This window comes from Ischnura elegans, chromosome 10, assembly GCF_921293095.1.
Source record: "Ischnura elegans chromosome 10, ioIscEleg1.1, whole genome shotgun sequence".
Taxonomy (NCBI): domain Eukaryota; kingdom Metazoa; phylum Arthropoda; class Insecta; order Odonata; family Coenagrionidae; genus Ischnura; species Ischnura elegans.
The window spans coordinates 94,840,136-94,867,635 of NC_060255.1; the positions used below are offsets into that span (position 1 = coordinate 94,840,136).

Consider the following 27,500-nt stretch of genomic DNA (forward strand, 5'->3'; position numbering starts at 1 on the left):
TTTCTTTTCAGCCACTACGCTCATCCACCCTTTTTTGTTTAAGTAGTTGGCAAAAATCGAAAAGGAACACTAGAAATATTAATACAGTGTCATTATAAAAGCCTAGCGCGGTTTTAACACGGTTTAAACGAAAATAAAATTACATACTTTTTTGTGCTTTATTTTTCGTATTTTTCGTATCAAACAGTTTTATTTTACGTAAATGATGAATGGCTCGCGCTTAGTCGCTCGACAAGAGAGAAACCCAGCGTAGACATTAGCCTCCGACAAAAGAAAGACGCCAAGGGGACGACGGCCTAACGTCCTTTCCGACGGACGGTGCACTGCACTTCATGTGCCCTCCTCCTCCTCTGAAAAGTCTCTGCCACGCTATCTCTGCTATCTTACTTTGAGTGACTGAAACCGCACCATTCTTGCCATGATAAACCTCTTTATAGAGTAGGTCATGAATGAAGAAACAGGGAAGTAATACGTAGAGGTGAAAAGGATAGCTTATTGGAGAATTGAGTGGAGAGGTCCGTCAAACCAATCTTAGGATTGTTCGCTGGGAAGCGATGATAAAATGGCCAAAAATCATTTAACAAGCGACATTATCCCCACTCGCATAGACTGCGTGGTACTTGGAAACTGAGGATGGTTCACCAGTCATGTAGATGATGATATTGTTATGATGCATGTAATAAGGATTTTCGAACTTGCTCCATGCTTTCACGGCCTATTAAAAAAAGAGAGCATCGAATTTCCAATATTATCCGTAGTTCCGATGTCATTAACGTAGATGTGCCCGCTAGATGTCTCATCCTTAGGAGGTAGTGCGATAACACGCTGCGGACGACATTAGATATTTAAAGTCCTCATCCCCCTTTGTTCTGCCAGATATTTAAACCTGAACTTTTTAAAATGAACTCTCCTTTTTCAAGTGCCATTGCTTCATAACTGATTAATAATTTTAATGGTATGTATTGTTCTTACTTAGGTATGATAGTAGACCTTTTTGGTGTATTGGAAATGCATGGAAGAAGCTACCTAGAAAACAAGGCTTAATTAAACAAAAAAGTATATGCAGGAATGCATATAAGTGTATAAATATTGCAAAATTATACCATTAATGACAGTTAATCGTTACCTATGAATAAATAGTAAATAACACAGGCCAACAATGAAAAAAGTTTTCTACTGAAAATACCTTATTCTTATGTTTTTAAAGTTGCTGAATCCAAATATGATGGTTTTAAAGTTGTATCACCCACCATTTATTCACATTTTACAGTTAAATCTATGAAATTAATCAATATTTTTAGAATTTAACAGCTTTTTTATAGTTATAATAAAATTGAAAAAGCAGGTCTAATGAACGAAGATAATGGGGATTACTGTTGGTACTTCACCGTGAAGTTAAGCAAGCGATTCATCGCAGAAAAAGCTACACAAGAAGCTTCAAGGAAAAAAGGGAAAGAAAATGTAGACCAATTCCAGTTGACAAGTGAACCCTGTATAATCACGCTGTGGTATATACAAGCAATTTTATCACGATGTATTGAACAGTAAATACAAACAATTGTATTATGCAACACAGTGTTTCATTGATTTCCCTGTATGCCGTATAGGGGTATTAGACTAAATATTAAATACATATTGCTTGGTGGGGATCGGGTTGGTGTGGTGGCAAGGCTTCCCACCCGGCGGGCTCGGGTTCAAATCCCGGCGGTGGAAGATAATTTTCAGAGACTGCCGGATCCCTGCTTGAATGTTGTGTGGAGGACATTTCAAGCGCAACACTCCGTCCGTCGGATGGGACGTTAAGCCGTGGTCCCCTTGGTGCCTTTCGTTAAGAGCAGGCTAATGCCGGTGCCAGGTTTCTCTCCAATTTTCCTTACCTACCCCTTCCCTCATGGCGCAAATGACCTCAGCTGTCGGTCGCCTCCTCCAAATACCATACCATACCATATTGCTTGGAAACTATGGGTGATACAATAAAACTAAGGCCAGGTTTGGATTCGGCACATCAAAATCTATAAGGACCAGCTATTAAAATGAAAAAAAAAGTTTCCAAACAAATTTTTTGTTGGCCTGTGTAATTAAATTAAAATTGGCGAAATGAAAGGAGTCGAAAGTAAAAACGAGAAAACTCGTGATCCGTCCTAACGCATGACACAGAACAAACGAAGATTCTCCGTCCGTATCCAACATGTACATCGTCGTATGAGGTCGTTGTCTTTCATCATCTATTGAACTAGAAAATCAAGTTTATTTGATGAACACGCCTTAAGTATCGAAGATGGACTGATTAAAGTTCCGAAACCTTGAGGGAAGCATTGCTGTTTTTATGATCCGTTTTCTTTTCTATCGTTCGTTCTTACTTCCAGAGAACCGTTCAATTTCAGTATATTCTTAGAATGTAGTAGTAGAGATGCGTTTTTAGGGGTGCGTCGACAACAGGGTCATTTGCGCCGCTCATAGTTCCTTTTCATTAAGGAAGCTTATTGATTTCTGTTAAGCGCCTTCAATAAAAGGGGATCTCCTATTGTATGTAGTCACAAGAGTTTAATTATGCCCGTGTTGATGATATATTGGGTTACATTATTGATATTATCCAGATTATTACCCAGAGCGGTTCGTATATCTTGGTTTCCAACAGTCCTACGTTCAAGAGAGTATTTTGTGCATTCCTCCAGAACGTGTCTCACAGTAAGATGGCAATCACAGCTATCACAGCGGGGGGGTTGCTTCTCTTCGGTGAAGAGGTATGCATGTGTGAGCGCGGTATGACCAATCCTAAGCCTAGTGAGGGCGACCTCTTCCCTACGACTAGTCCTGGCTGAGGTGGATATTAGAATGTTAGCACCTATACACCTGTTAACAACTTTGATACATTCCATGGTAAATATCAAATCTTTAATTAAAAAAGATCACTAAAATTTTCGTTTCTATTTTATTTTTTATTCGTTTAAGGTGAGGAAACACCTTTCCCAAACATTTTCCCAGAGCAGATGTATGCATGATAGTGCCTCCAGGAGCAGAGCGTAAAAATACAAATCTCAGAGAAATATATGGAGGAAGGGCTGCGGGAGGTCTTGGATATTAGTTTCCCGCTTCTCCGCCTTTTACTGCGCCGTCATCCTTTCCTTGAAAAAGAACGACGCAGAATAGATTTCACGTCAATGGCTTCAGATGTTTATTTTGTTTGTTTGTTTTGTTTATTATGATGTGGTTTATTCGCTAGGTAGGAGATTCAGGGAAGTATTTTTGGTAAATCCGAATTTGGGTTCAACTTTGGTCATTCTTTGTAGGTTCCGTAAGCGAAATGCGTACGGAGCGCAAGTAGTTATCTCACTAAAAGGAGATTACTCACAAGAGATCCTCCCATTTCTACCGTGCCATCGATTTTAGCTGGAGCGATGAATGAGTGGCTTATTGTACGATTAATTTTAAGTGCAAAACAAAGCCGCCTGAGAAAATTCCTGGTTATGGTACATAAAGTGATTCATGATCTTTTCTTCTGATACTTGAAGGTCGATTCATTCCAATCAAGTCATCAATGTGTTCGCTTCCATTGTTTCTTAAATCCTTTCAAGGAAATACAACACGTTACTTATGGCAATTTCCCTTTTCATAGCTTAGGTTGGCACTGTGACCCACATGTTTTGAGCATGTTTTTTCAAAGTACGAATCTCAGAGCATAGAGAGGAAAAAGCGGAGTTAGGCCTTAAAAGCTACATCCTGGTTTCCAATTTATATTACACAAGGCGAAAAATAGAATTCATTTTTTTCATTTTAGAATGTTTTAGTTATCCCGACCTGTTTCTTCGCAAAGAAGAATTATCTGAATGGGCTCATTCAGTATTTCTGCACTTGGGCTGATATTCGAATGACGTAACATATTTATCCGAGTATGGTAAGGAGGATGTTGACAATCCCATTCTATGTGGATAAATGTTTGGTCATAACTCGTTAATACATTTAAATAACCTATGGAATGCACAATGTAAACCTTTTTTTCTTACTTTATTGGTAAGCTTCGCGGAGTTATGCCTCAAGCATATTTTTCCAGATAAAAATTATCATCAATCACCACGGTTACGTTCTACAACAAGCTCAGCTGAAAATAAAGTTTTATGAGAGTGAACTAGTAACTGACCTCTTAGATAAACGCGGATGGGAATCGCTGTCAGACCGTAGATTGAAAAATAGACTAAACCTCTTAGATGAATTCAAGAGCAGTGTCTTTTATAACGAAGTTAGCCATATCTTACGGACGCTAACATACTACGGAAGATCAGATCATATAAATAAAATAAGAGAGATAGACCGTAGAACAGACAGATTCAGAATATCTTTTTTTCCACGATCAATAAGCAATTATAACGGCAGCGATAAAACTCATGAATAGATTAGATGACTTGTATTGTAGCCTACTAACCTATGTAAAACTTAATGCATGTTTCTTAATTTTATTATTATTTCTAACAGCATAGGGTATTATAATTTGTTAGTACACGTGATGCTTTTTGGACTGTGTGGTGTGCATGTGGGAGTCAAATTGCATGCTGCATGCTGGTGATTGATCACCCCCTGACAAACACCCTAGAGGTGGTTCGCAGGGTATTATGTAGATGTAGATGTAGTCATTTACCTTCACTTACTCTGGTATTTAATTTTATTATATCCAACGGAAATCTAACAATTACAGTAATAAAGTATATTTTTAAGGATATTCCCACTGTTAAAGTGGCTAGCAGACACAGTGTTTTTACATTAATAGGAGTATCGCGAATGATGGGAAGAATCCTGTGGCAATCACCGGCCAAATACTGATGATCGTGGTAGCATTTTTAACTTTTAGTTCATTTTTAGAACAAGACTTAGCCACATCAAAATATCATTGGGAGACTAAAGCCGTGTCCCAACTCGTTAGCCATTAGGCATCATGTATTTAGCCAGCCAGATTCTGGGCAGCCAACCACAAGGGAGCATGAATTGGGACATCCTTGCGCAGGTGCTGCCATCTACTGGGCACTAGGCCTATGCAAAACAAGAGATAATCGGAATGATTTGAACAAATGATGAACAAAACCCACCCTAAATTGTTAAAATGTAATGTCACAAGTGATTTTGAGAATTAGATGTCGGAGAAGAGTATTTAATCATAATTTTAGTATCTTAGACAACCTTTTCGTAATAGTAAAGTAGGGGTATACTTTCAAATTCGTATTTTTAGTTCCATATGGTTTTGTTAATGAGGTTTTAGCTAAGTTTGTGGCGAAATGTTAGCGTATATTCCTTTTAATTGGTTTGTAGTATTTAAATCGTCTCCCAACCAAGTACTTTTTCGGATTCCTTATATTTTAGCAATTTAATTTCTAGTTTTGTATTGTTAAGAACAGGTCTATTTAGTCTATTCAAACGGTTACCGTCTGACTTGGGAATTATTTTCAAAATTTATTTTAAGTATGGTTTACGTACATAAATCAGGTTTCGGTATCATATTATAATCACTATAGATTTTAATTTTTGTCACTTATTACGATTCCAATTTCGGGACTTTGTCCAATAACATATAATAATAATGGTTTAATCTTACGGGTGTTAACCTAATGTACAAAAAAGTGTTACATAAATAAGAATTTGGACATTGTGTTACATAATTAAGTATATGTTAGAAGCATATAAACATCAATAAGCATTATTTAACACGTTAAAAAAGTAAACGGCAGCAAAAGATAACATGTGATCGGTATAAAAAGTTATAAAATAACATATACATACCTACATAAGAAGCATATAAACATTAATTAACATTACAATTAACGCCGCCTTTTCTTTAACTAATTTCTCCGTAATTCTTACACTTCCATTAACGCAATTTCATTATTATAAACAAAATAAAAATTAATAATTATTCAAACAAGTCTCAAAATATCAACACTACTTGCAAACAAGTACCATCCCTTGTTGACAGCCATGATGACCTTTCTCCTCAAGACGCTTTGCACGCTTTGAATCATGGGAAAAGTGGGGCGAAGGATGCACTCCTCGATGCCTAAATCTGGCGGCCGCGTTAGCTGCCTAAATTCCCTCCCTTATGCTGGCTAACGAGTTGGGACATCCTTCCAAGATGGCGTCATGGCTAAATTCTGGAATTGGCATAGCCAAATGGCCAATTGGGACACGGCTTAAGTCCAAAAATTGTCTGACCAAGATGGCGGAAGTTTGACCACGCTAAAAACTCGGAAACAGGCCCTCCAGATATTTACAACCTCCTAGGAATATGGGCATTGTTTGGAAGTTTAATAAGTGACCGCCAACGGCGCGCGAGTAACGGTTCACACAGAGTCCTCTTGATTGCTCTCTCAACACTACTCTATTATGTTATTGTATGGCAACTCTGAATTCACGTCCACGGGAATGGTTCATTTAGATCGTAAAGGCCTGTTTACACGATACATTAACACGCACGACTTATTGTCTGTTTGCGTGAATGATTTTCGTGGACCGGAACGGAACATGTACGAATGCATGAACCAAATTAGAACAGGTTCTATTTTCTGTGCATGCATTCGCACAAGTTGGGTGGTTACACGGTGCATTTTGGCGTTCATTCTCGCGTTCATGCATTCAGACATTAACCCGTACGTGTTAATTTACTGTGTAAACCGGCCTTAACATCTTTATTTCCTTGAGAAATGAGTGACTCATTGAAATACTCATCCGAGTGTGATCATTTTCATTTGGAAATGCGGAACAAGCGCCGTAAATTGGAGTCAAGTTCACAAAAAAGGCGGCAAAGAAAAATCGTCAGTTGAAGCCTTAGTTTTAAAAATGTTTGATGATCTTCTCTTAAGCCATAAAACAGAAATGAAATTATTGAAAGAAGTTAAATTCTCCGAGACTTTTCTCTTAATTGGGCAATTTAGGGCTCGGAGTGGAAGGTAAGATAATATTATCAGCTCTCATGAGATTTTTGGAGAGTTATAAGTCGTTTTCTTTTCCCTTTTTCTTGACATCAATTTTTAATGTTATCAACGTCTTGAAGTTTAAGCCTGAGAAAATAATTGAAATATAATATTGTAAACTATGAAACAAACTATAACTATATAGAAAAAACTATAACTACATATAAGGTACGTCACATCAATTTTTAAAAATTGTAATTCTATTTCTCATAATGTTTCATGAGATATTTGTGCTCTAAAGCAGTATTCCCTAAAAAGCATACAATATATTAGCACGGCCAGTTTCAATACATCTCGAATTTTCGTGGATTATTTTATATTATTGGCCCTTTCAGGAATACCTTATCTTTAAAGAATTAGTTATTCACTTCAATCCATTGCAAATGACAGAATTTTCACAATAATTCAACGAGTTTTACATGTAAAAAGCAGAGTAATTTCTGTTGAAGGTGAGTACATTTACTGAAATTTTGGATTGTCTCAAGTAAACAAATATTGTTTCCTAACCAACGCTTCAGAGAGAACACAAAATACCGTATCCGTTATAATCTCCGCGTTATAAGTTATTATTAGTTCATGGCTTCCTTTCTGCCAATACCTTACCAGCCCACTCCCCTGACTTATTATAGTTCACCCATTACAACCCAATGTTGCTTTCTAAGAAACACCAAAAATGTATACATTATATGTTCTGTTTAGGAAATATCTAAACTACGCATTATTTTGTGGTGCTAATTGTAATGGCGAAATATTTAGCAGCCACGATAATTATGATTGATCGCAAAATTTTCAAGTTTTCATAATGAAAAATCTTGAAATTTGAATTCTCCCAAAAGAAGCTCTGGGTTAGAAAGGGCTAAGAGTACGGCCTTAGGATAGTTTAATTTCATTCGTAAAGCGTTCATTAATTGATAACAGACTATCTCTCAGAAGTTAATGCAAGCGAAAAACTCATTTTCTTTTCAGATTCTATTTCTTATTCGTTTGTAGTGAGAAAACACCATCCCCAAAAACTTCCTTAGCGCAGGTGTATGTTTTTTTCCACCCCCCTCCAGCAGCTGGGCGTAAAAATACAAATCATGGTGAAATATGAAGGAGATAGGGCTGGGTGAGGCCTAAAATACGAGTTTGGTAGTTTATGCGTTTTATTGCGCATTCATCCTTTCATGGAAAGAGAATGGCGTAGAATAGAATTCATATTCAAGGTTTCAGATTTTCAGCGTGGTTATTTCGCAAGATAGAACTAGATGGTCATTCAGTATTTCTGACACAGCTCTATTGCTCAATTATAAAAAATGTATTCTTTACTTTAGAATAATGAAAAATTTTAGGTGAATTTTTTTCACCTACATCTGGGCTTACACGTTTCTTTTATGCAAAACTCATGGAATTATTTTGAAAAATCTTTTGTTAGCGATGGAAAAACAATATTTTTCATATATATATAATGCCCATAATTACTGAAAATACATCAATAAAATTTTAAATACATATTTTTGTCATCTTTCGGCCCTTAAAGATAGGGATTTTGCGATAGTAATTCTTTGGATTGTTTTTAAATCATTAATGATTTTGTGGACTTTTGGGACAAAAAAAGGTGACATCTTTTACTACTTATTTTAGAGTCATTTTAAAAAGTTGCACAAAATATCACCTCTTCAGTAAGAGTAAATCTGTTATCAATTAATGAACGTTTTACGGCCGTGAAATAGAGAAAATTTCGAGGTTTTTAATTACTTGACTGCTTGCTTCTCTTCAGCTTCTTCCAGTTTTTTATGGATAAATTTATTTTGCAGCTTTAATATCTTCTCTCGTCTACTTTCTCTGTTTGAAAAAGCTATCCCACATTTCTGGTTGGGGTTACTTCCAAATCTCGGTCGTGAGGTAATGAAAATTTCGAAACATATCTCCAATTTGATGCTTAGAAATGCAAAAAAAGCTCTGTGTGGAATTGTTTTTCGAATGTTTTTTTATTAACAGTTGAATTTTCAACGGGTAAAGTTTGCTAGCATCAAAAATATGACTTTTGTTTTCTCCTTTTATAATTACAGATGGCGAAGCTGTTTTCTTACACGTGGACGATGGGAGTGTTTCTTTGCAAGTTCGTGTACTACATGCAAAACGTCTCGACGATATGTTCCGTTCTCACGCTCACGGCGATCAGTCTCGAAAGGTGAGTTCCTCTCGGTCGTTTTTAAAGGCCTCGTTACACGATACATTAACTTACAAGTTAGTATTTAATTGTATGAACGCTGCGAACGGACACGAAAATGCACCGTGTAGCCATCCAACTTGTGCGAACTAGTGATGGGCAAAGTCGATCATTTTAGTGATTCAATCAATTGACTCGAGTCACATAAATGATTCATTCAATTGATTCAATCATTATGATCAAAAAGACTCAAATGAATCAAGATTGAAAGACTCAATCAATGGATGTAATAAATCACTTTGAATAATCGAATAAATACTGCTTCATCTGTGAAGAGCAATGGTAACGCTGATTGCTATCCATATTATCATTTCATATACTATTTTGATTGTGAATTCCTAGATGAACAAATGAGACTGCAAAAATGAAGGGAGTAGTCTCATGAAAATATTTGGGAAGGCAAAACTGCCACAGTTTCTTAACACTAGCAGAATAATTTCAAACTATATATCTCAAACTATAACACAGAATACACCACACACTATGCATGAATCTGATCTACAGGATAATTTTATGAACGGCACAATAAAATGTTACTTCTACTTCTTAACGTTCTCCTGCAGGAGTCATCTTAATATTTTCCTTTTACGTGTAGTGGTGATATTAATACTGATAACTGCTGGAAAACATTTAAGAAAAAGATTACACAAGTATTCAGTTCTTCATAACGTAGTATTTAATTTTCTCACAACATTTCTGCCCTGTCGAAAATAGATGAAGCATCAATCGTTCCAAATTTTGAAATAAACCGGAAACCGGGATGATTGATATGAAACCGGAAGTCGGAGTGATTGATGATTGATGATCGACTTGCTTAACGAAATGAATCATGAGTCATTTGATTCACCTAGTGATTCAATCTTTTTGATCGAATCGTTCATGATCGACCCATCACTAGTGCCAACACATGGGGGCCGATTGTGTAACTTGGCTACCTTTCGATCGTTAGAGATCCGTTCACTCTCGATAGAGTTCCCGGTATTCGAACGTAAGCCGTAAGTGCGATTGTGTATGGACGATCGTCAACAAGCAATCGAAAGTTACGACGTTGTCATATTTACTTGGAATTGGGAATACGTTTCGCGATTGTTTTCTTTCTGCTCATGCGCAGTAAGGCTGAGAGTGCTTGTGGTTGTTTTGAATAGCGAAACTAACTTAACAACAAATATTGGTTTCAGAGACAATTGGCCAATTAAGTTTATATTAATGAAAGAATTTAACTTTGCGTATAAATCAATCTCTTTCAATTCAGTATTTCCTTTCCTCCTTTTCGTTGGAGCGTAGCTGATATTTGGGATAAGTAATTTTTACTTAGATATCGCTGACTATTTAGAAATGCCGCGGTAAGTCTCCGTTTCGTTACTTTTGCAATTCGCTAAATAATAACTTGTATCATTTATAATTGACTAAAGTCATTTAGATCAAATATATGAACGGATATTAGATAGTGATAGGCTCTCGTCTTCGCCTTTGTGTGTCTGCAAGGAGCAATGCCGCAGAATATTGAATATTTGCAAGAAATAAAAACTGACGAGTAAGAATTAGTACGACGTCTTAATAATAGTCGTAAGGTAAACAGTTAAAAAAGCACGTAACTCATGAAATAAATAAGTACCTTAATATTCTCAATCAAAAACATTCTCATCATCACAAACCTTTCACCCATTACTTGAAAGAAAAAGCAAATATGCATAGTCATCTTTGATATCTCCTCTCGTCTCAAACACCCGAATATCACTTCAAAAAATTTACCCTTTTTGAGGAAACCATATCGCATCAGAGACATTAATTGAAGTACGTAAAAACATATAATTTCCACTTAATTTACGAGGCCGTTGAGAAGTTAAAATAAACTATTTGAGAACATAAATTAAATCATTTTACTTGTCAATAACCGCCCGACGTTCCGAATTAAATTAAACCTCGTAGAGAATATAATTTTGGCAATGTATTATAGCACAACTATAATTTACCTAATATACTATAGTGGAACCACGTTTAAATCAAGCATACAAAAAGGATAATTTCATTTGAATTGCACACACATTACATAGCGAAGCAATTGTAAACGTCCTCATCTTTGTATCGTATAGTAAACTAACACGTACAAATTGTATTTATCGATGTAATTTCACTACTTATTCACGTTATTAAAAACATAACACAATGATGTATAAATTAAATAGAATGTTTAATTCACTTAATTCCACATGAGTTAATTTCAAATGCACACACATTACACAGCGAAGCAAATGTAAACTTGCTCATCTTTATACCATAGTGAACTAATACGCACAAATTGCAATTATTTATGTCAATTCACTACAAATTCACGTCATCAACAACATAACACTGCGATTTATGAATATAATTGATTGCATAATTCACTTAATCCCAAAAAAAGGACAAACAACGTGGCCATGAAAGGTAATAAACATTTAAATTCCATCCCAAACCTCACCTGCGAACGATTCGATAGCCTTATCGTCAAGTAATGTGTTGACGAAGAGATGCTTTCGATCGAGAGCCGGAATACTTTCGAGCGTAAAGTTACACAATCGCTCCTTCAATTGTTTTCGAGTTGTTGATCTAAAATCCACGGGAACCGGATCGTTACGTTCGAACGTAAAGTTACACAATCGGCCCCATGAACGGAAAATAGAAGCTGTCCTAATTTGGTTCATGCATTCGTACATTTTCCGTTCCTGTCCACGAAAATCATTCACGCAAACGTACTACATTAACTTGTACGTGATAACGTACCGTGTAACCAGGCCTTAAGGAGAAAAACTTTTATTCGAAAAAATTGCACAAAATTGGCAGAATTATTGTTAAAAAATGAATCTAAACAAGAAATTTTAAAGAAAATCTTGAGCTCTGTATCTATGCATCACCCCATAAACAGAGGGTGTTCCAAAAAGAATGTACGTATTTCCAATGCATTTATTTATTAAACTTTAACACTTTGCGTGCCATGGACGTAATATTACGCCTTGTTAATCTTTCTGAAGATATCCATGGACGTAATAATACGAATTTATATTTTATTGACTTTGTTTGCGTGAAGCCGTAATATTTCGCCCGTCGTACTTTTCCAGTTTACTGTTTAGTGGTTCTGTTATTTCAAAAATCAACTCTCGATGGAAAAAAGAGTTCACTATATGTCTTGAGGACGAAAAGTCTTCTGTAGCTACCGCCACTTTGTGTGAAAATTCTTTGGGACAATGAACCGTTCGTTGAGGGTGCATTGACCCTATTTTTCATCCAGGATTTATAATGCTTTGCTTGATTTTTATGATTTCCATGCTTTAAATAGTTCAAATTGAGCGTATTAAAAAATTATTATGCATGTTATGGCACATCATATATTGCAACTTTTTTATTTTTCAAAAACAGTTGGTTTTCGTTGTTAAATTATATATTTAACAATTGGCAATAAATGTTATTCAACACATTCGTAAAGAAGAGCAAAGTCCATTTTTATTTAAATGCACATCGATATAAATATATTTTTGATGCTAATGTTTTAAAATATGTACGAATATAGTGAAAATGGCTGGATTTTTCGGTAGGGATTTAAATTTAGCAGCCGGCACTCAAAGTGTTAATACATAAAAATATGAAAATTTACTCACACATTTACGAACCTCTCAAGTTTAGATTACAGATCGAGGGGACTGCATGGAAGAGGCCCATTCCATCCAATAGAAGGCTGATTGTTGTTGTTGCCACTTCGGTCGCATCTTAATCGGTTTTCAAAAATGTCCGCGGCGCGGTGATGAGTGCAATGCGATCCAGTTTTTCCAATATTTTGTTATGTAATTTTTTGTAATTGCGAGAAATAGCATTGAAAAGTAATTAATTTGAAAGATCACATCATTATGTGTATGAATTTCGGTCAATGCCCCTAATTATACCTAATTACCCCGTGAAACTCGGATCACTTTGCCCGTCAGCGACGCGAGTGGCGACTTCTGTAAACCCATTTAAATGCGCCGCGGTTGAGGGCACATTTTGAGGCCGACTTGAGGATCCTCTTCAGTAATATTCGTGTTACCGATGCTCAATATGTCCTCCATAAGCGACATGAAAAATATCGCATATATGGCCTTTTTCAAATACAGTTAAAATTGAACATTGCCATTCGTCTAAACTGGGAATTATAAAACCAAATAATTAGTATATTATGAATACAGTAATGGTGGGTAACGAATCGCAATCAATGCCTTTCGTTTTCTTTGATGATAGAAACTACCCTATTCTTCTCGCTTTTGTATCATAACACTCATGTTTCATTGCAGATAGGCGTTTTAATTTTATTCCCATCTCTGACCCCTTCCCTGTTATTTCTTGCAGGTACTACGCCATCGTGCACCCGATGAAGGCCAAGTACACGTGCACCGTGGGACAGGCGACCAAGATAGTGCTGGCCATCTGGGTCGCCTCCCTCCTACTCGCGGTGCCAATACTATTCGTCCAGGTGAGACACATTCTCGCTTTTATTTATTGGTTTATTTCGTAAGTTTACCACTTACAGCTTACTTGCTGGAACTTAAGTAAATATGATCTTATTATACGATATTTTAAGAAACTAAATTTCATCCCGACAAATGTGCGAATTATCATCTGGCAACATTTGGTGAGAAATAGTTCCAAAATGTAGGTCGTTTTAAGATTCGACTCAATTAAGCTACGTTGTAGTGTATAGGTAATATTATTACGGAGTTAATTGGCAGAGCTGCAATCCTTTATATATAAGGCTAGTCAGGCGACCGTTGGTTTGAATTCCATTGTTGGAAGAGACGTTTACATCATTCAAACGGCTCTCCCAACAATGGAATTCAAATCAACAGCCGCCTGACTAGCCTTATATATAAAGTTAATTTAAAATTTATTTTGCGAACATAAAGCAAGAGTTAATCAACAAATGTGCATAATTTGCGATTATAAAGTGCGTACGTAGCAAGCTCATTACTTGCCTGTCACGCTGCAGAAAATTGCAAATTAAAAATTGCAGTGGATACCGCCCATCCGAACTACGAAAGAAATGAGACTATGTGCAGCAACAAATGACAAACGAATTGACGTCTGCCGAGCGTGCCGGGCGTGCCTTTATTCGACCCTAAACAGAAAACCAGACAAAAACTATTATTTCAATTCACGAGCGGTTAATTTTTCCGACGAAGTTCGCCGTATCGTTCGGACGCCAACGTACTACGGTGGATCAGGTCATTTACCCTTTTTATGGAGTTTACCACTTCCCTGTATTGAGAAGATATTTACACATTATGTTTCAAAGGTATTCCCAAACCTGAATAAATTACTTAAATGCAGAGGGTATTTACTTCTTTTCATTTTGAACCAAACCTTTAATAAGATAGATATAATGAATTCATTTTTAGTATAACTCTATTCTCATCTATTGGCTAATCTGAGAAATTTGTTCTGTGCATCTATTGTGACAAATATTTAGTTTATGACTGTAGCGTTATTTACGTAAACATCACCTTACTGTGATGAGAATCCGTTCGCTAATGTCGTAGATAATTTCCGGTATGTACTCCATTGCTTTAAGGCGTCCTTAGCACTTACAAGTTTTTAGCCTAAGGGAACGACATATACCTGCATATAATTCGCAATATTAATGTACAGGAGTGTTAAAATCCCTGCGTTAGCTCTTACAGTTCACATGAAAGAGTGCTCATTGACTTTTAAATAATAAGATTTGGCCTTATTTCGCTGGAATCCAACTTATTCTCAACAGATTTTTCCATAATTTGCACGGTATTCAATGCCATAACGTCGTCTGCCAGGGAGAAGTGTAGGTGCTGCCACTTATTTCCGACTTTCACCGCGGCCTAAAAAACAAGCCACTTTTTTCTTGGGAGAATATCGGCGTGAATCAGGTCATAAAAATAAAATAAAGGAGATATATTGTAGATCGGACTGATAGATATAATACTATAATGGCTGCGTTAGGACTGACTAATTGGTTAGTTGACTTGAAGTTTAGCCTATTAACTTTGTTATTCCTACATGTTCCTGAATTTTCCTAGTATGTCTAACAGTATTTTTTTGTATGTTATGGCTTCATAGGTGGATTGTCTTAATGAGCAGTTGGCAAGTTTTGCGGTTGTATGAATGTGGACGCATAATTTCTTAGTATGAGTACCATTTTTATGACCGTGTGCTGTGCATTTGGGAATTCTCCTGCATGCTGGTGATTGATCAGTCCCTGCCAAAACACCCTAGAGGTGGCTTGAAGGGTATTATTTAGATGTAGATGTATGAGTTAGCTTGAGTGTGGAATGTCGAAGAAAAAGAGGTAGGGAAGGTACATTCATGTCCAACTACGCGGTCCTTTGCATTGCGTACGCTTGTGAAACGTTCTTTGTTTCAAACTGGTATTTTTAACTATTATTTTGGCTAATCTGAACAATCAAGTAATAGTGAATTAGATATTTTTACTCCTTGTCTTGGCCTCTATTTTTTAATTATCATAAGTATCTTGGAGTTTAGGTCAATATAATGCAAAACTCTTATGCCAGCGTTTCGGTTTATTTATAAACCATCTTCAGAGCTTATTTTGCACAGGGTTGTTTTATTTTGCATTCCGGATGGGATATTATGTATAAGATAGTATATTATTATATTTTGTTTTTTTCCTTAGTTTTTTCATAAACAACCCTGTGCAAAAATAAGCCCTGAAGATGGTTTATAAATAAACCGAAACGTCCGCATTAAAGCTTTGCATCATTTTGACCTAAACTCCAAGATGCTTATGATCAGTAATAGTGAATATGTATGGGCATAGATTACACAGGCAAACAGTGAAAAAACTTTTTTACTGAAAATACCTCATTCTTATGTTTATTAAGTTGCTGAAACCAAATATGATGGTTTTAAAGTTGTATCACCCACCATTTATTCACATTTTACAGTTAAATCTATGAAATCAAGCAATATTTTTAGAATTTAACAGCTTTTTTATAGTTATTATAAAATTGAAAAAGTAGGTCTAATGAACCAAGATAATGGGGATTACTGTTGGTACTTCACCGAGAAGTTCAGCAAGCGATTCGTCGCAGAAATAGCTACTCAAGAAGCATCAAGGAAAAAATGGAAGGAAAATGTAGACCAATTTCAGTTGACAAGTGAACCCCGTATTATCACGCTGTAGTAAATACAAACAATTTTATCACGATGTAGTGAACATTAAATGCAAACAATTTTATGATGTAACACAGTGTTTCATTGATTTCCCTGTATATCGTATAGGGGTATTAGAATAAATATTAAATACATATTACTTAGAATCACGCGTGAAATTAAAGAGGCCAATTGGCATTTCCAATAGCATTGGAAACAATCATTTCAATTCTGTAGGAACCTAAAAAATGACTGATTCATTATGACAGTCATGTGAATTATAATTTTGGACTGTTGTGACAGTCTAAAAATAGAGGAGAGCTGAGTCTGGAATTCATAACCATTTCTGCAATAAGACCATTCAGTAATTATACAGTTAGAGATAAATGACGTATGTAATCTTGTGACCGCGATGACTTTTAATATGATAAGGGAAGTTCAGGAAAAAAATTAACATTAACAGAATCCACACTGTCATTGGTCGCACAATTTATGGAGTCACTAGCAACCTCACTGGTGTGCACAGTTAAATCTTGGATGATACAAAAAAACTAAGGCCAGGTTTAGATTCGGCACATAAAAATCTGCAAAGATCAGCTATAAAAATAAAAAAAAGTTTTCAAACAAAATTTTTTTGTTGGCCTGTGTTATTCTTAGGTTCGCATTTCATATGCCTTTCCTGACGAGACAGTTCCTTATCCCATCAGGTGCACATGAGCGTTGGCGTGAAGATTCGCGCATACTGGTGCTTCAGAGACCTGGACAACGTGGAGCTGTGGCGCTTCCACGAGGTCTACCTCCTCCTCCTGATTCTCATCCTGCCCACGTGCGTCATGGCCAGCGCCTATGCTTCCATCTGTGGGGAGATCTGGAAAGTTATGAGGAGGAGATACCACATGACGGGCGGCATGAAAGGGTGAGGGAAAAAATCATTGAATGACGAATATTTCTCGGGTTTTCAGCCAGGTTAATGCTTTTATGTAAGCCGACGTTTCGGGAGACGACTTGTCTCCCATCTTCAAGGCTGTGTTACTTTATGGAAGTCCAATTTCACACTGAACCGATACGACCGTTTACCGAGGACAACAATGCGGCTCAGGTGTCGTCCGATTGGCTGTAGGTCTTTTGAAATTCTTCACGTTCTTCTCTTATGTTTTTTATACAGCTGATTACTGGCCTCCATGTATTGCTAAGATGAAAGCCGGTGTCGCGAATGAAATTTTTGGGATTGAGGCGGATCTCTATTGCTTCCTTAATTATGCGGTCCCAGTAACGTTAGCAAAGGATTTTTGCATCTTCCCATCTAATAGCATGGTCTTCATTAATGCTGTGTTCCGCCACGGCCGACTTTTCTGGTTGCGCTAATCTGTAAAACCTTCGGTGTTCTTTTAGCTTCGTTCCAATCGTTCGGTCGATTTTTAGGCCGATCGCATCTCTCACCGATCGGCATTAAAAAAATTTAATTGAAAATTAAAATCGTTCATTAAATCATTGAATTTTCCTCCTGCAAACGTAAACACGAAACATTTTATGAGATTTTGCCGACGTATTGGAAAGTTATTTTACTTCTTCAGGGATTGAAATTAAAATGGATGTAATTTTGAGATATAATTATAGGGTTTTAAATTTTTTTCGCAATAGTTTATAGTATAATCAAAACAAATTAAATGGTAAATTAACATAAAGGGAAGGAAATTAGGATTTCCACGCACACCTGCACTGTTTGTTTGTGGTTACTAAGCTAAAACAATACCATAGTTACCTATCAATTTTGATTTATCAAAAAATATTACATTTTGCTTAAATTTTCTGTCTGTTCTTTTGTTACAACTATTATTGGTGTTAGAAATATTAATATTAAATTAAAAAATAATATTATTGATAAATTATATTTCAATATGCAACATTTTGATATTTTCAAAGTCGAAAGTACGGCTATTGTTTAAATTGAGGTTTGCGAGGGCAGGTGGTTGTAATTTATTTTTTGTAGGTGATTGATGTTGGGAAATTCTGTCCTCAAATATTGTGATGCCTGACTTAGGCTACAGTCGAGGCATGGTATTATGATTGTAGAATGAAATAAAATAATAAAATAATATTTTTTTGGTTCAGAATATTAATATTTTCATAATTAAAATCATGTATTATATCAAAAAGTGAAGTAAAAATTTAATATAAATAATGCATTGAATTATTTACAGCCATAAGATTCGATTTACCCAACAGTAGTGACGTGAGCGATAGCAGTGATGTCGCCCTCATGTGCCAGTATGGTGTATGCGTAGATTTTACCTTCGAAATATCAATTTTCTTAATTAACTGATCGGAGCTTTCGCGGACCGTTGGTCACAAAAATTATTTCTCGGGTAAATTAAATTTGGGTTAATTGGATAACCTTCAAACTCTGACGAAGCCTTAAGTGGGAGAGGAGAAACTAATTATTTTATATAAGTGATAAAAATGTGCGGTTATTTAACCGAAAAAGAGGATTTTTGTAATTTTTTCATGGTCTTAAAATGCATTGGTCTCAAAATGGTGTTTAATTAAAAGATAAAAAATGCGTTGGAAGTAATGTAATTGAATTTTAGGTTTAATTCCTGACAAAAAAGTCACGTGACCTTTCGGTAAAACCAATATGGCTTGCCGGTGAGCCTGAATCATACGATCGTTTTTTCCGGCCTTGATATTTCGATGGAATATTTCTCCCTGCTTTAAATTTTAAGTTTTGGGATGTATCATAGTATTCATATTTTCATCATTATTATACTGTGGAGACACACCAAGCCTGTTCACCATTTACAAGTATTCCACCTCCATTTTTCCATCTGACATTAGTTTTCGATGAGAAGGAGACAATGAGCGAAAAGAGCTTAGGTAGGTAAAGGTATTATTTTTTAAATTTCACCACTGAAAATACCACAATTACTCTAGGGCAAGTGGGTTAAGTGGTAGTTTGTTACAAAATACGAAATCCTAACTCAAACTCAACTTGAGTCTAAGATTGGAAACTGCGAGGTATACCGAGGACTCAAGTTTGAGTCAGGATCTGTAATACTTGGGAAAGGTTTTTTGTTTCCGTTCCGTCTCCATTGAGTTAATTACAAGCGCTTATCATAGTAAACCGTCTGTCTAACAGATGCTAGAGTTATAGACAAACTTTCCTATACGTGAAGGATGAGTAAAATGTTAATAAATTTTAACCTTCTCTCGGAATTCCAGGGAAATGCGTTTTTTGTGTTTTCAAAATTTTAGTAGTTTAATTCATAGCAGAACTATGATTCTTTTCAGTTGCATGATTTGTTTTACGGTGGTTATTTCTTTCAACAGGATAAACCCACCCGTGAGCGGCCCTTTAGGCTGCAACGGAGCCTCTCCGGACAGCACTTCAATGGTGACTTCAGAGAGTTTTCGCATGTCGAGCAAGAAGATAAATTCTGCGAACAGCTCTCGGAGATTCCGAGCGCCACGGATGCAAGTGAACTCGGAAGAATCGGACACGGAAAGTGGAACGGTCAAAAAGGTGAAGTATCCAAAACTTTCTAGGTAAACGCGTGACAAGTGCGCCGACAGTGAAAATTCGATCTTGGCGGCGCCACGGTGGTCCATAATGCTGTTAAGTGCGGCACGGTAACCAATGGAAACAAAATTCGGGTATCAGGGTGTTTCAAGAGGAATCTAGAATACTTCAGGAGACAATTTTAAGCTTTTTTGTCCATTAACATGTAGGGATGTGTGAGTACTCGAAAATTCGACCAACTACTCGACTCAATTCCTTCAAGTAGGATTACGAATGTCGAGTCGAGCAGTGGCTCAGCGAGGGGGGTTTTGGGGGATAACCCCCCCCCCCCAGAACTCAGAGGAATTTTAAAATTTAATCAATCATACTTGATTGGATAAATATTACTAATAGAATAGTGTAAGGATTATTAAAATATCCCTCAGAAAACCGTAAAACTCGTCATTTTGAACCATCTATCTAAAACATTTTCTGGGGGAGGGCACCCGCATTTCCCGTATTCCATACCCCCCCCAGTATTAGTTGCACCGAATCCCCCCCCCCCCCCTTCCCCAAGGCTTAAATCCTGGCTTTGCGCCTGGAGTCGATTAGTTTCGGTAGTTACTGTCGAGGCCAGTAAGTTCAGAAGTCTGCCGACAGGAAGCGCTACCATGAAACTGATGTAATCACATCGTTTTTAAATCCGATAATTCGTTCTAATGCCCTTGGCCTGGGGTTTCTGCTTGCTGTAACTATACGTAACAGTCAACCACGGATTTAGTCGACGTGGGCGCCGAATACCTTTTCGTGTGATGTCGCAACCTTTTTTTTCTTCTAGACAATAATAATCAATTAAAATCCTTAGAGCTATATTTCCTCTCCTCCATCCAAAATGGCTCTTTTGCTAACAATCCCCTGTTTACTCCCCCATCACCATAGCGCCCTCAACTCCAAAACACCAATATCAACACAAATACTCGTACAAATAAAAATACAATTCAAACATCAATGCATAATCAATCACGCCAAACATCATAGACACGACGTTGCATTCGTCATCCCCAGCGGTCGAACCCAGCGGCATATTCGGAGGAGAGGACCCCTGCATCACTCATACTTGCAAATGCCTTTCTACGACACTTTTATACCCTACACTACTTTATTTACTAAAAATATGTAGAAATTGTTGAGATTTCTATGGAAAAACATGTGTTAATTTTAGGTTTTAGCGGACTATGCCGTTTTTTTTTTGGCGTCGCAAGTGGTGTCATCTTTTAGCCTTTTCGTGTGCTACTTACGTCCGATATATATTTTCGGACTTTCGAAGTCGAGTATACTTTTCTTCTTGAAATTTCAAAACAAGAGTTGCTACGATTGATTAAACGAAGTGAGAAATAAAGAATACTCTTAATGAAAGAATAGGTACTCATAGAATTATTATTGTTTCTGAATGCTTGTAATCAAATGCATAAAATATTTTCCAAAAGCTACATAACAAATAAAAAACAATATATAAAGGGAACAGCTGCTGAATAGCCGCTTGGGCTTGCCAGGATCTAAGTAATATTGTGTTTTTCCTCATTTTTATTGCTGATTTACGGCTTTATTGATATATTGCACCGAATTGGTATCTTATAATACTTATTTTCTTAAACGTTGACGGTAGACAGACATTTTAAAATACTGCATGCGTTCTATTGGTGATGTAATTTCTATTTTTATTCCATTTCTGTTTTGGTGATATGATAATTTTAATTCGTGAAAAATTATTATTAAAAATGACAAAACATATTTTAACATAATTTTTGCTCGTGTGAAATGGCTGATCGTCCTTAATCGTTTGCTTTGGATGTTTCCTAGGTGATAAAGATGCTGGTCACCGTGGTGGTGCTCTTTGTCATCTGCTGGGCACCTGTTCTCATTGACAATGTCATGACGGCATACCAAGTGCTCCCCGTGTTAAGGGATTCCAACTCTTCTTGGAGACACATGGGGAACGCCTTTCACCTCATGTCCTACTTCAACAGGTACGTGTGACGTAATCACGAATACTGGTCAATTTTGGTGGAAACAATATCCTGCTATGAACAACTGACCCGAAATCAAAGCCGAATGATTTCTTTCCTTGGCGAATTGCACCCTTGGTGAAAAGAGTAAGGCATCGTTGCACGTGATTGCGTACGGAGTCACTTGTTGTATACAGTTTTTGTTCGCACGCATTCGATTAAGCAAATAAGTAGGTCAAGTTAATTATTACAGTCGCCACTACATTTTACTTCACTTCCAACAATTTTATTAGAACAAAACTTGGCTCAATTTGTTGTACTTACACTAATAAATGATAGCAATTTTTTTCTTAAATAGAATATTGTTGCCGTAGGATTGCTTATTACTTAATTAAAGCTTAATTAAATGTATCAACAATGCTCATCCATTTTGAGATTAATTGTTTAAGACAACTATAATCGAAAAATCTCAATTTTTAATGCCCTTGTAAATCCAGAGTATTGAATAAAATGTCGAGAAGGCTGGATAGTCAATAAGAACAAATTTCATGGCAACTGCAAAGTGCATCCAAAACTCTTGGCGTTGCCAAGGTTCAGTAACTAAGTATGTGCGACTCCATGTTTATAGGACAAAAATTGCTTTCAATTATCTCCTTTACCACTTGAATGAATTAATGAATTTATCACTCCAACCTTGAATGTACACTTTTTTAAATATCACCATATTAATGGAGCTTCAGGTAGCTTCAATGGTTAAAATAAATGGTTAAAATAAAATGGTTAATAAAAAATTGGATAAAAACGGTTCGGAAATAAAAAACCAGTATGGAAGCTACCATCTTAAAAATTAAATTCAAGGGAGGCCAGAAAACAAAAGAAAGTATATATTATTTTTTGAAACATTATCCTTATGAAATATATGTGACAATAACTTACAATAAACAAGAACTAAGTATATAAATGGAAAGAGCAAAATAAATTTCTTTTTTAACTTCCTGGAGTATTGCAGATTCCTCTTGAAACACTCTGCATATTTCAAATGTGCCAAAATCGGATAAATGTATGAATCGTATTGATGCCGAATTTTCGCTCGTTTCGCAGCTGCATCAACCCCATCGTGTACGGGTTCATGTCGAAGAGCTTCCGCGCCAGTTTCATCAGGGTGCTGTGCAGGTGTTGCTGGACTGGCGGCGGACGGGCGACGGCCCTGGAAGGAGGCAGGCGGACCCTGTCGACCACGTCCAGGACCAGAACCACGTCCTTCCGATACGCAGACTCCAGGTCCATGGGACCCCAATTCTCCCCGGGCATGGAAAACAACTGCGAAGCCAACAACCACGCGAGACAGGACATGTTCGACTGAGTGGACTACGTGTATACGAGTACCATTATCTCCAAAAGTCTGTTTGCAGTGTTGCTCCAAGCAACGGTTGAATGAATTGGGAGAACATTTATAATCTCGCTCTGTTGTTTGTCATCTTGTCCGGGTCAGATCTGGCAACTCAATTTTAACCCGTTTTCCGATTAGCTATCAAGCTGAAAGTTTCAGGATAACTCAGAACAGGATGACAATACAATATTCTACCACTTACAATATAATTTTAGCTGTAAATCGATTTATATTCATAATTTAAAATTAAATACGGAGATTAGTTCAAATAATGGCCACCAAAATCTGATGGCGGCGCTGCGGTCATTCTAAGGAACGAGTATACGTTGCCTACGTTATTCATAAGAAGGTAGAAACAGAAATCCGAATTACAATGAGGGACAAGGTAAAATTAGGCCATTTAGTCGAGATTTAAATAATCACAGCGATATGATTTATCAAATTCACAACTTTTTAATGCCATTTCTTACGATTACAAATATCTTTGCAGTACATATTAAGAATAAACGTCCACATATACATCCCTGCGAGCAACATCCAACGTGTTTCGCAGGGGGTGAGTGTGTACCACTTTGCAACATGCAATTCGCTAAATCTTCGAAGTCATCGGAAAAAAGCCATAATAAATGTGTAAGCCAGCAGGCGGTGTGAGCTCTCACCGGTCATACATTGCCTAAAGCCTATGTACGAAATGCAATTGTATCAAGTGGATAAATTACATTTTAACTCCTGAAATCTAGTTAGATACCGAAAAGGAAAACAAGAACAAACAAACCCAAACCGAAAAGGAGAAAAAAATAGGTGTCGACAATGCATTTGATAGAGACCGAGCCTGGAAGCTATTTAGCATGTGATTGAGATTTATAGAAGGATTTTTAAAAATGCTTACCACTTAAAAAAATATGGATCAGGGTTATGAAACAGTTTTAGTAGATGAAATAACCCTTGCTGAAGCAAATTTTCGCTGTGCATATTCGGGAAGAAGGTTGATGGTTTTGGAAGATTCATCGCAATTACGAAGCTCTAAGCAAACAAGAAGGTAATTTGTTATTTATTATTATTATTATTATTACTATTATTATATTATGAAATAAGAGCTTAATTAATTCCGCAAAGATATTTTCCAGTTGTGATATCCTTGATGTTATCGTATTCCGTTTGCCAACTCAAGAGACAACAAATGAAATCGGAGATCCGCAATGTCTACCGCGCATGCGCCAGCATGAAACCGTCAACCGCTAACTTGAAGGTTCACCTTGGCTAAACTTTGATGCTGACCGTTGAAGTTGTCCGTAGACGATTTTACGCGTATCGTAATCGCTTACCCGTCCACGAGAACTGATGTACTCAACTTGTATATGAAGTTGAAGTTCAAGTTGACTACGATTGTTAACTAGGCAAACAGATTTACCAGCGAGTCCTAAAATTCTGTTGCACTGAGTGCCAAAATTCCATAGTTTTTTTCTGAAAAACTTCGTCGCATTCATTCAACCGTTGAGTGAAGCATAGATGGGCACAGACTTTTGGAAACGATAGCACTTACACCATTCCCTTCAAAATAGGATTTCCAAGTGTTTTCAATTTGTGGCCGATGAATGAAATTGTTGGAAGAGGTCTTTTTCTCTTTTCAGGAAGGAAAAAAAGCAACTTTAGGACCTGGTTGAAAACCCGAAAACTTTTCATTTTATCAATGCGCCGGATAAGCCTGTGTTCCTTGGGATAAAACTAAATTCCCTGTTATGTTGTTGCCCTCATTAAGGAAGTGAATTTATTCCCTGTTGAAGTTCGTTGGATTGTTGTAAATTCTTATTATTCGAAGATTGCACATGATTATACGGACACTGAGCGAACTCGATTCTCAGTGAATTCTCGAATGGTGAATAACGTGATATGCACTGATTTCAAAGTGATCAGTCTTCCACTTTGGAAGTAACTTTCACATCTTTTGCATGATTATGTGGGGAGACTTCTTATTCTTTGGTTTAATATGAGTATACGTTTCTCCATGTGAACTAAAATTTAAGCGAATCTTCAAGTCCGTATTGACGATATGTGGACTGATGATTAAGTATTCAATTATTCATTTGGTAAGTAAAGTTTATATCCCATTTGTAAAGGCCTGGTTACATCTTACATTATCGCGTACAAGTTAATATGCAGATGCATGAACGCGAGAATGAATGCCAAAATGCACAATGTAACCACTAAGATTGTACGAATGGATTAACAGAATGCACAACCTATTTTAATTTGGCCTATTATCCGTTCTCACTGTACAAGTTCCTTTACTGCCCACCAAAATCGTTCGTGCGTTTAGAAATGAACTTGCTCGGGTAAATGTATCGTGTGACCAGGCTTTGAGAGATCGAGTTTGTTGGATAATCTTGTTCGTTGTTTGAATTTGAGTATCTGTAACACCGTGTAAACTCGATGTATCTAACTTTTACAGCAAAAAATTATATGGTGTGGAATGAGTCGACTCTATTTTATTCTGGACATTAAGTTTTTATCCTTTATTTAATTAAACCTCGCATGTATCTCTCTTTATTTTTCCTCAGTTCCCAGCCAGGATTCGGCTGTCTCCTGGGGGTTTCATTTTTCATGTAGTTTCTTGGAGCTAAAGACAATCACTTTTTAATTTTTTTAATGAGTCATGGCATAGTTAATTAGGGTAATTAGGGATTGGGGATGTGGGTAGGGTTTAGGGCACATTTGGGATAAAGGTATTTTGGTTTAACAGGAATGTCGTAGTCCCAGAGATTTTCTAATAGAGGATTATTAGTAGCAGCGAATGATCTTTCGAATCTTTTCAAGTGCGATTTCAGGTAAGTTGAAATTGGGCATAGTTGGAGATCTTTCCTGATATTTTTGTTGCTCATAAACCATGGCGCGTTTATTATTTTTCGGATGATTTTGTTTTCGGCGACCTGAATTTTCTCAAGATGAGATGGCGCTGCATGCAGCCAAGCCGGTGATGCGTATGTGAGGATGGGTTTTATCGTTGAATTATATAACAGAAGTTTGGTCTTGATAGATAGCGGCGAACTCTTCCTTAATAAGGGGTGGAGGGACATGCTGATTCCTGCGGCCTTTTGTACGGCAGACTGGATGTGGGTGGATCAGGTGAGTTTGTTGTCTAGTAGAACTCCGAGATATTTAATTGTTTGGAATTTGGGAATTGTTTTATTTCGGAAATAAATGCGATGTCCTTCGCCGACTTTTCTTCGTATGCGATTCCTTTTATTATCTCTCGTTGTCGATTGTTGTCGTCCTCGCGGACTGAGTCTCATGCCTGGAATGTCTGGCTGTAAATACTTTAGGTCTTAGCTTGGCGCGGAGCCTGCCTCATATCCAGGTTTGGTCAGGAGCAGTCCAATTCAAAGGACAGAAATAATAAGCACTACACTCAGTCCTTGAGGACGACAATGCAATTTTTTTCTATACGTCAGAGGAGATGTATCAACTTACACGGAAGTTACCGTGGAAACTTTCGTCATCATTCATTATCAAACACTTCAACTGACTACTCATAAGACTACAGGCCGGATTACAGAACGTTAATCAAGTCTTAATCCTGACTCAGACTGTACTCGGTTGCCAAGTTTGTACTACGAGACCTTACATGTTTCACAACGCTCGCTCAGACTAAATTCCATTGTTAACCCTTGACCAGTGATGTGAAATATTTGTTACACTACCTGTGGCGTACGGTCTTGCAGACCGCAATAAATCAAATATTCATTAACTGTTGCGACGGCATTTTATTGCTGAAGTTTATATTTCTTTATCTTCTAAACTATTTTAAAACTTATATTTAATATTATGCACTCCCAACACGAACCAACTTTTTCATTCAAAAAAGTAATTTAAAACAGGATCCAAAAACTGATATCAAACACACTTGAATTATTGTTATCGTTTTTAAGCGTCAATATCTCGCCACTATTCAAAATAACGCCTTAAATGTCAAAGAAAGATGGCTAACTAATAGGAAACAATTGAATTTCTCTCGTTTACTCCTTTTATTGAATCATTTTGCAGGCGCGACGTGAGGTCTTTCAGACCGCTAATCGAATTAATTTGTAAATTTACAAAATTAAATAATAAAAACGTTTAATTTAAATATTTTTATATCTTTATCATGCAACAATTTGAAGCTAACGATGATTTTAGATACTTAAAAAACAGTCAATTTGAAAATATTCATCATTTTTTTATAAACACAGAGGTCTCTCAGACCGCACGTCACCGGTTAAGGGTTATTGAGTTGAGCCCAAACTTAATTCGAGTCGCC

The 27,500-nt window shown here is 36.7% G+C and overlaps 1 protein-coding gene across 1 annotated transcript in view; it reads left to right on the plus strand.

Annotated features, from left to right (window-relative positions):
- Window positions 1-23,357, plus strand: part of LOC124167202 — a 142,172-nt gene extending 118,815 nt beyond the window's left edge. Inside the window, exons 2-7 of the mRNA XM_046545045.1 lie at window positions 9,005-9,126; window positions 13,522-13,645; window positions 17,022-17,230; window positions 19,642-19,834; window positions 21,671-21,837; window positions 22,918-23,357. Of these exons, the coding sequence (XP_046401001.1) occupies window positions 9,005-9,126; window positions 13,522-13,645; window positions 17,022-17,230; window positions 19,642-19,834; window positions 21,671-21,837; window positions 22,918-23,179 (1,077 nt within the window). The 3' untranslated portion in view covers window positions 23,180-23,357. The remainder of the gene's footprint in view (window positions 1-9,004; window positions 9,127-13,521; window positions 13,646-17,021; window positions 17,231-19,641; window positions 19,835-21,670; window positions 21,838-22,917) is intronic.
- Window positions 23,358-27,500: the final 4,143 nt, after the last annotated feature.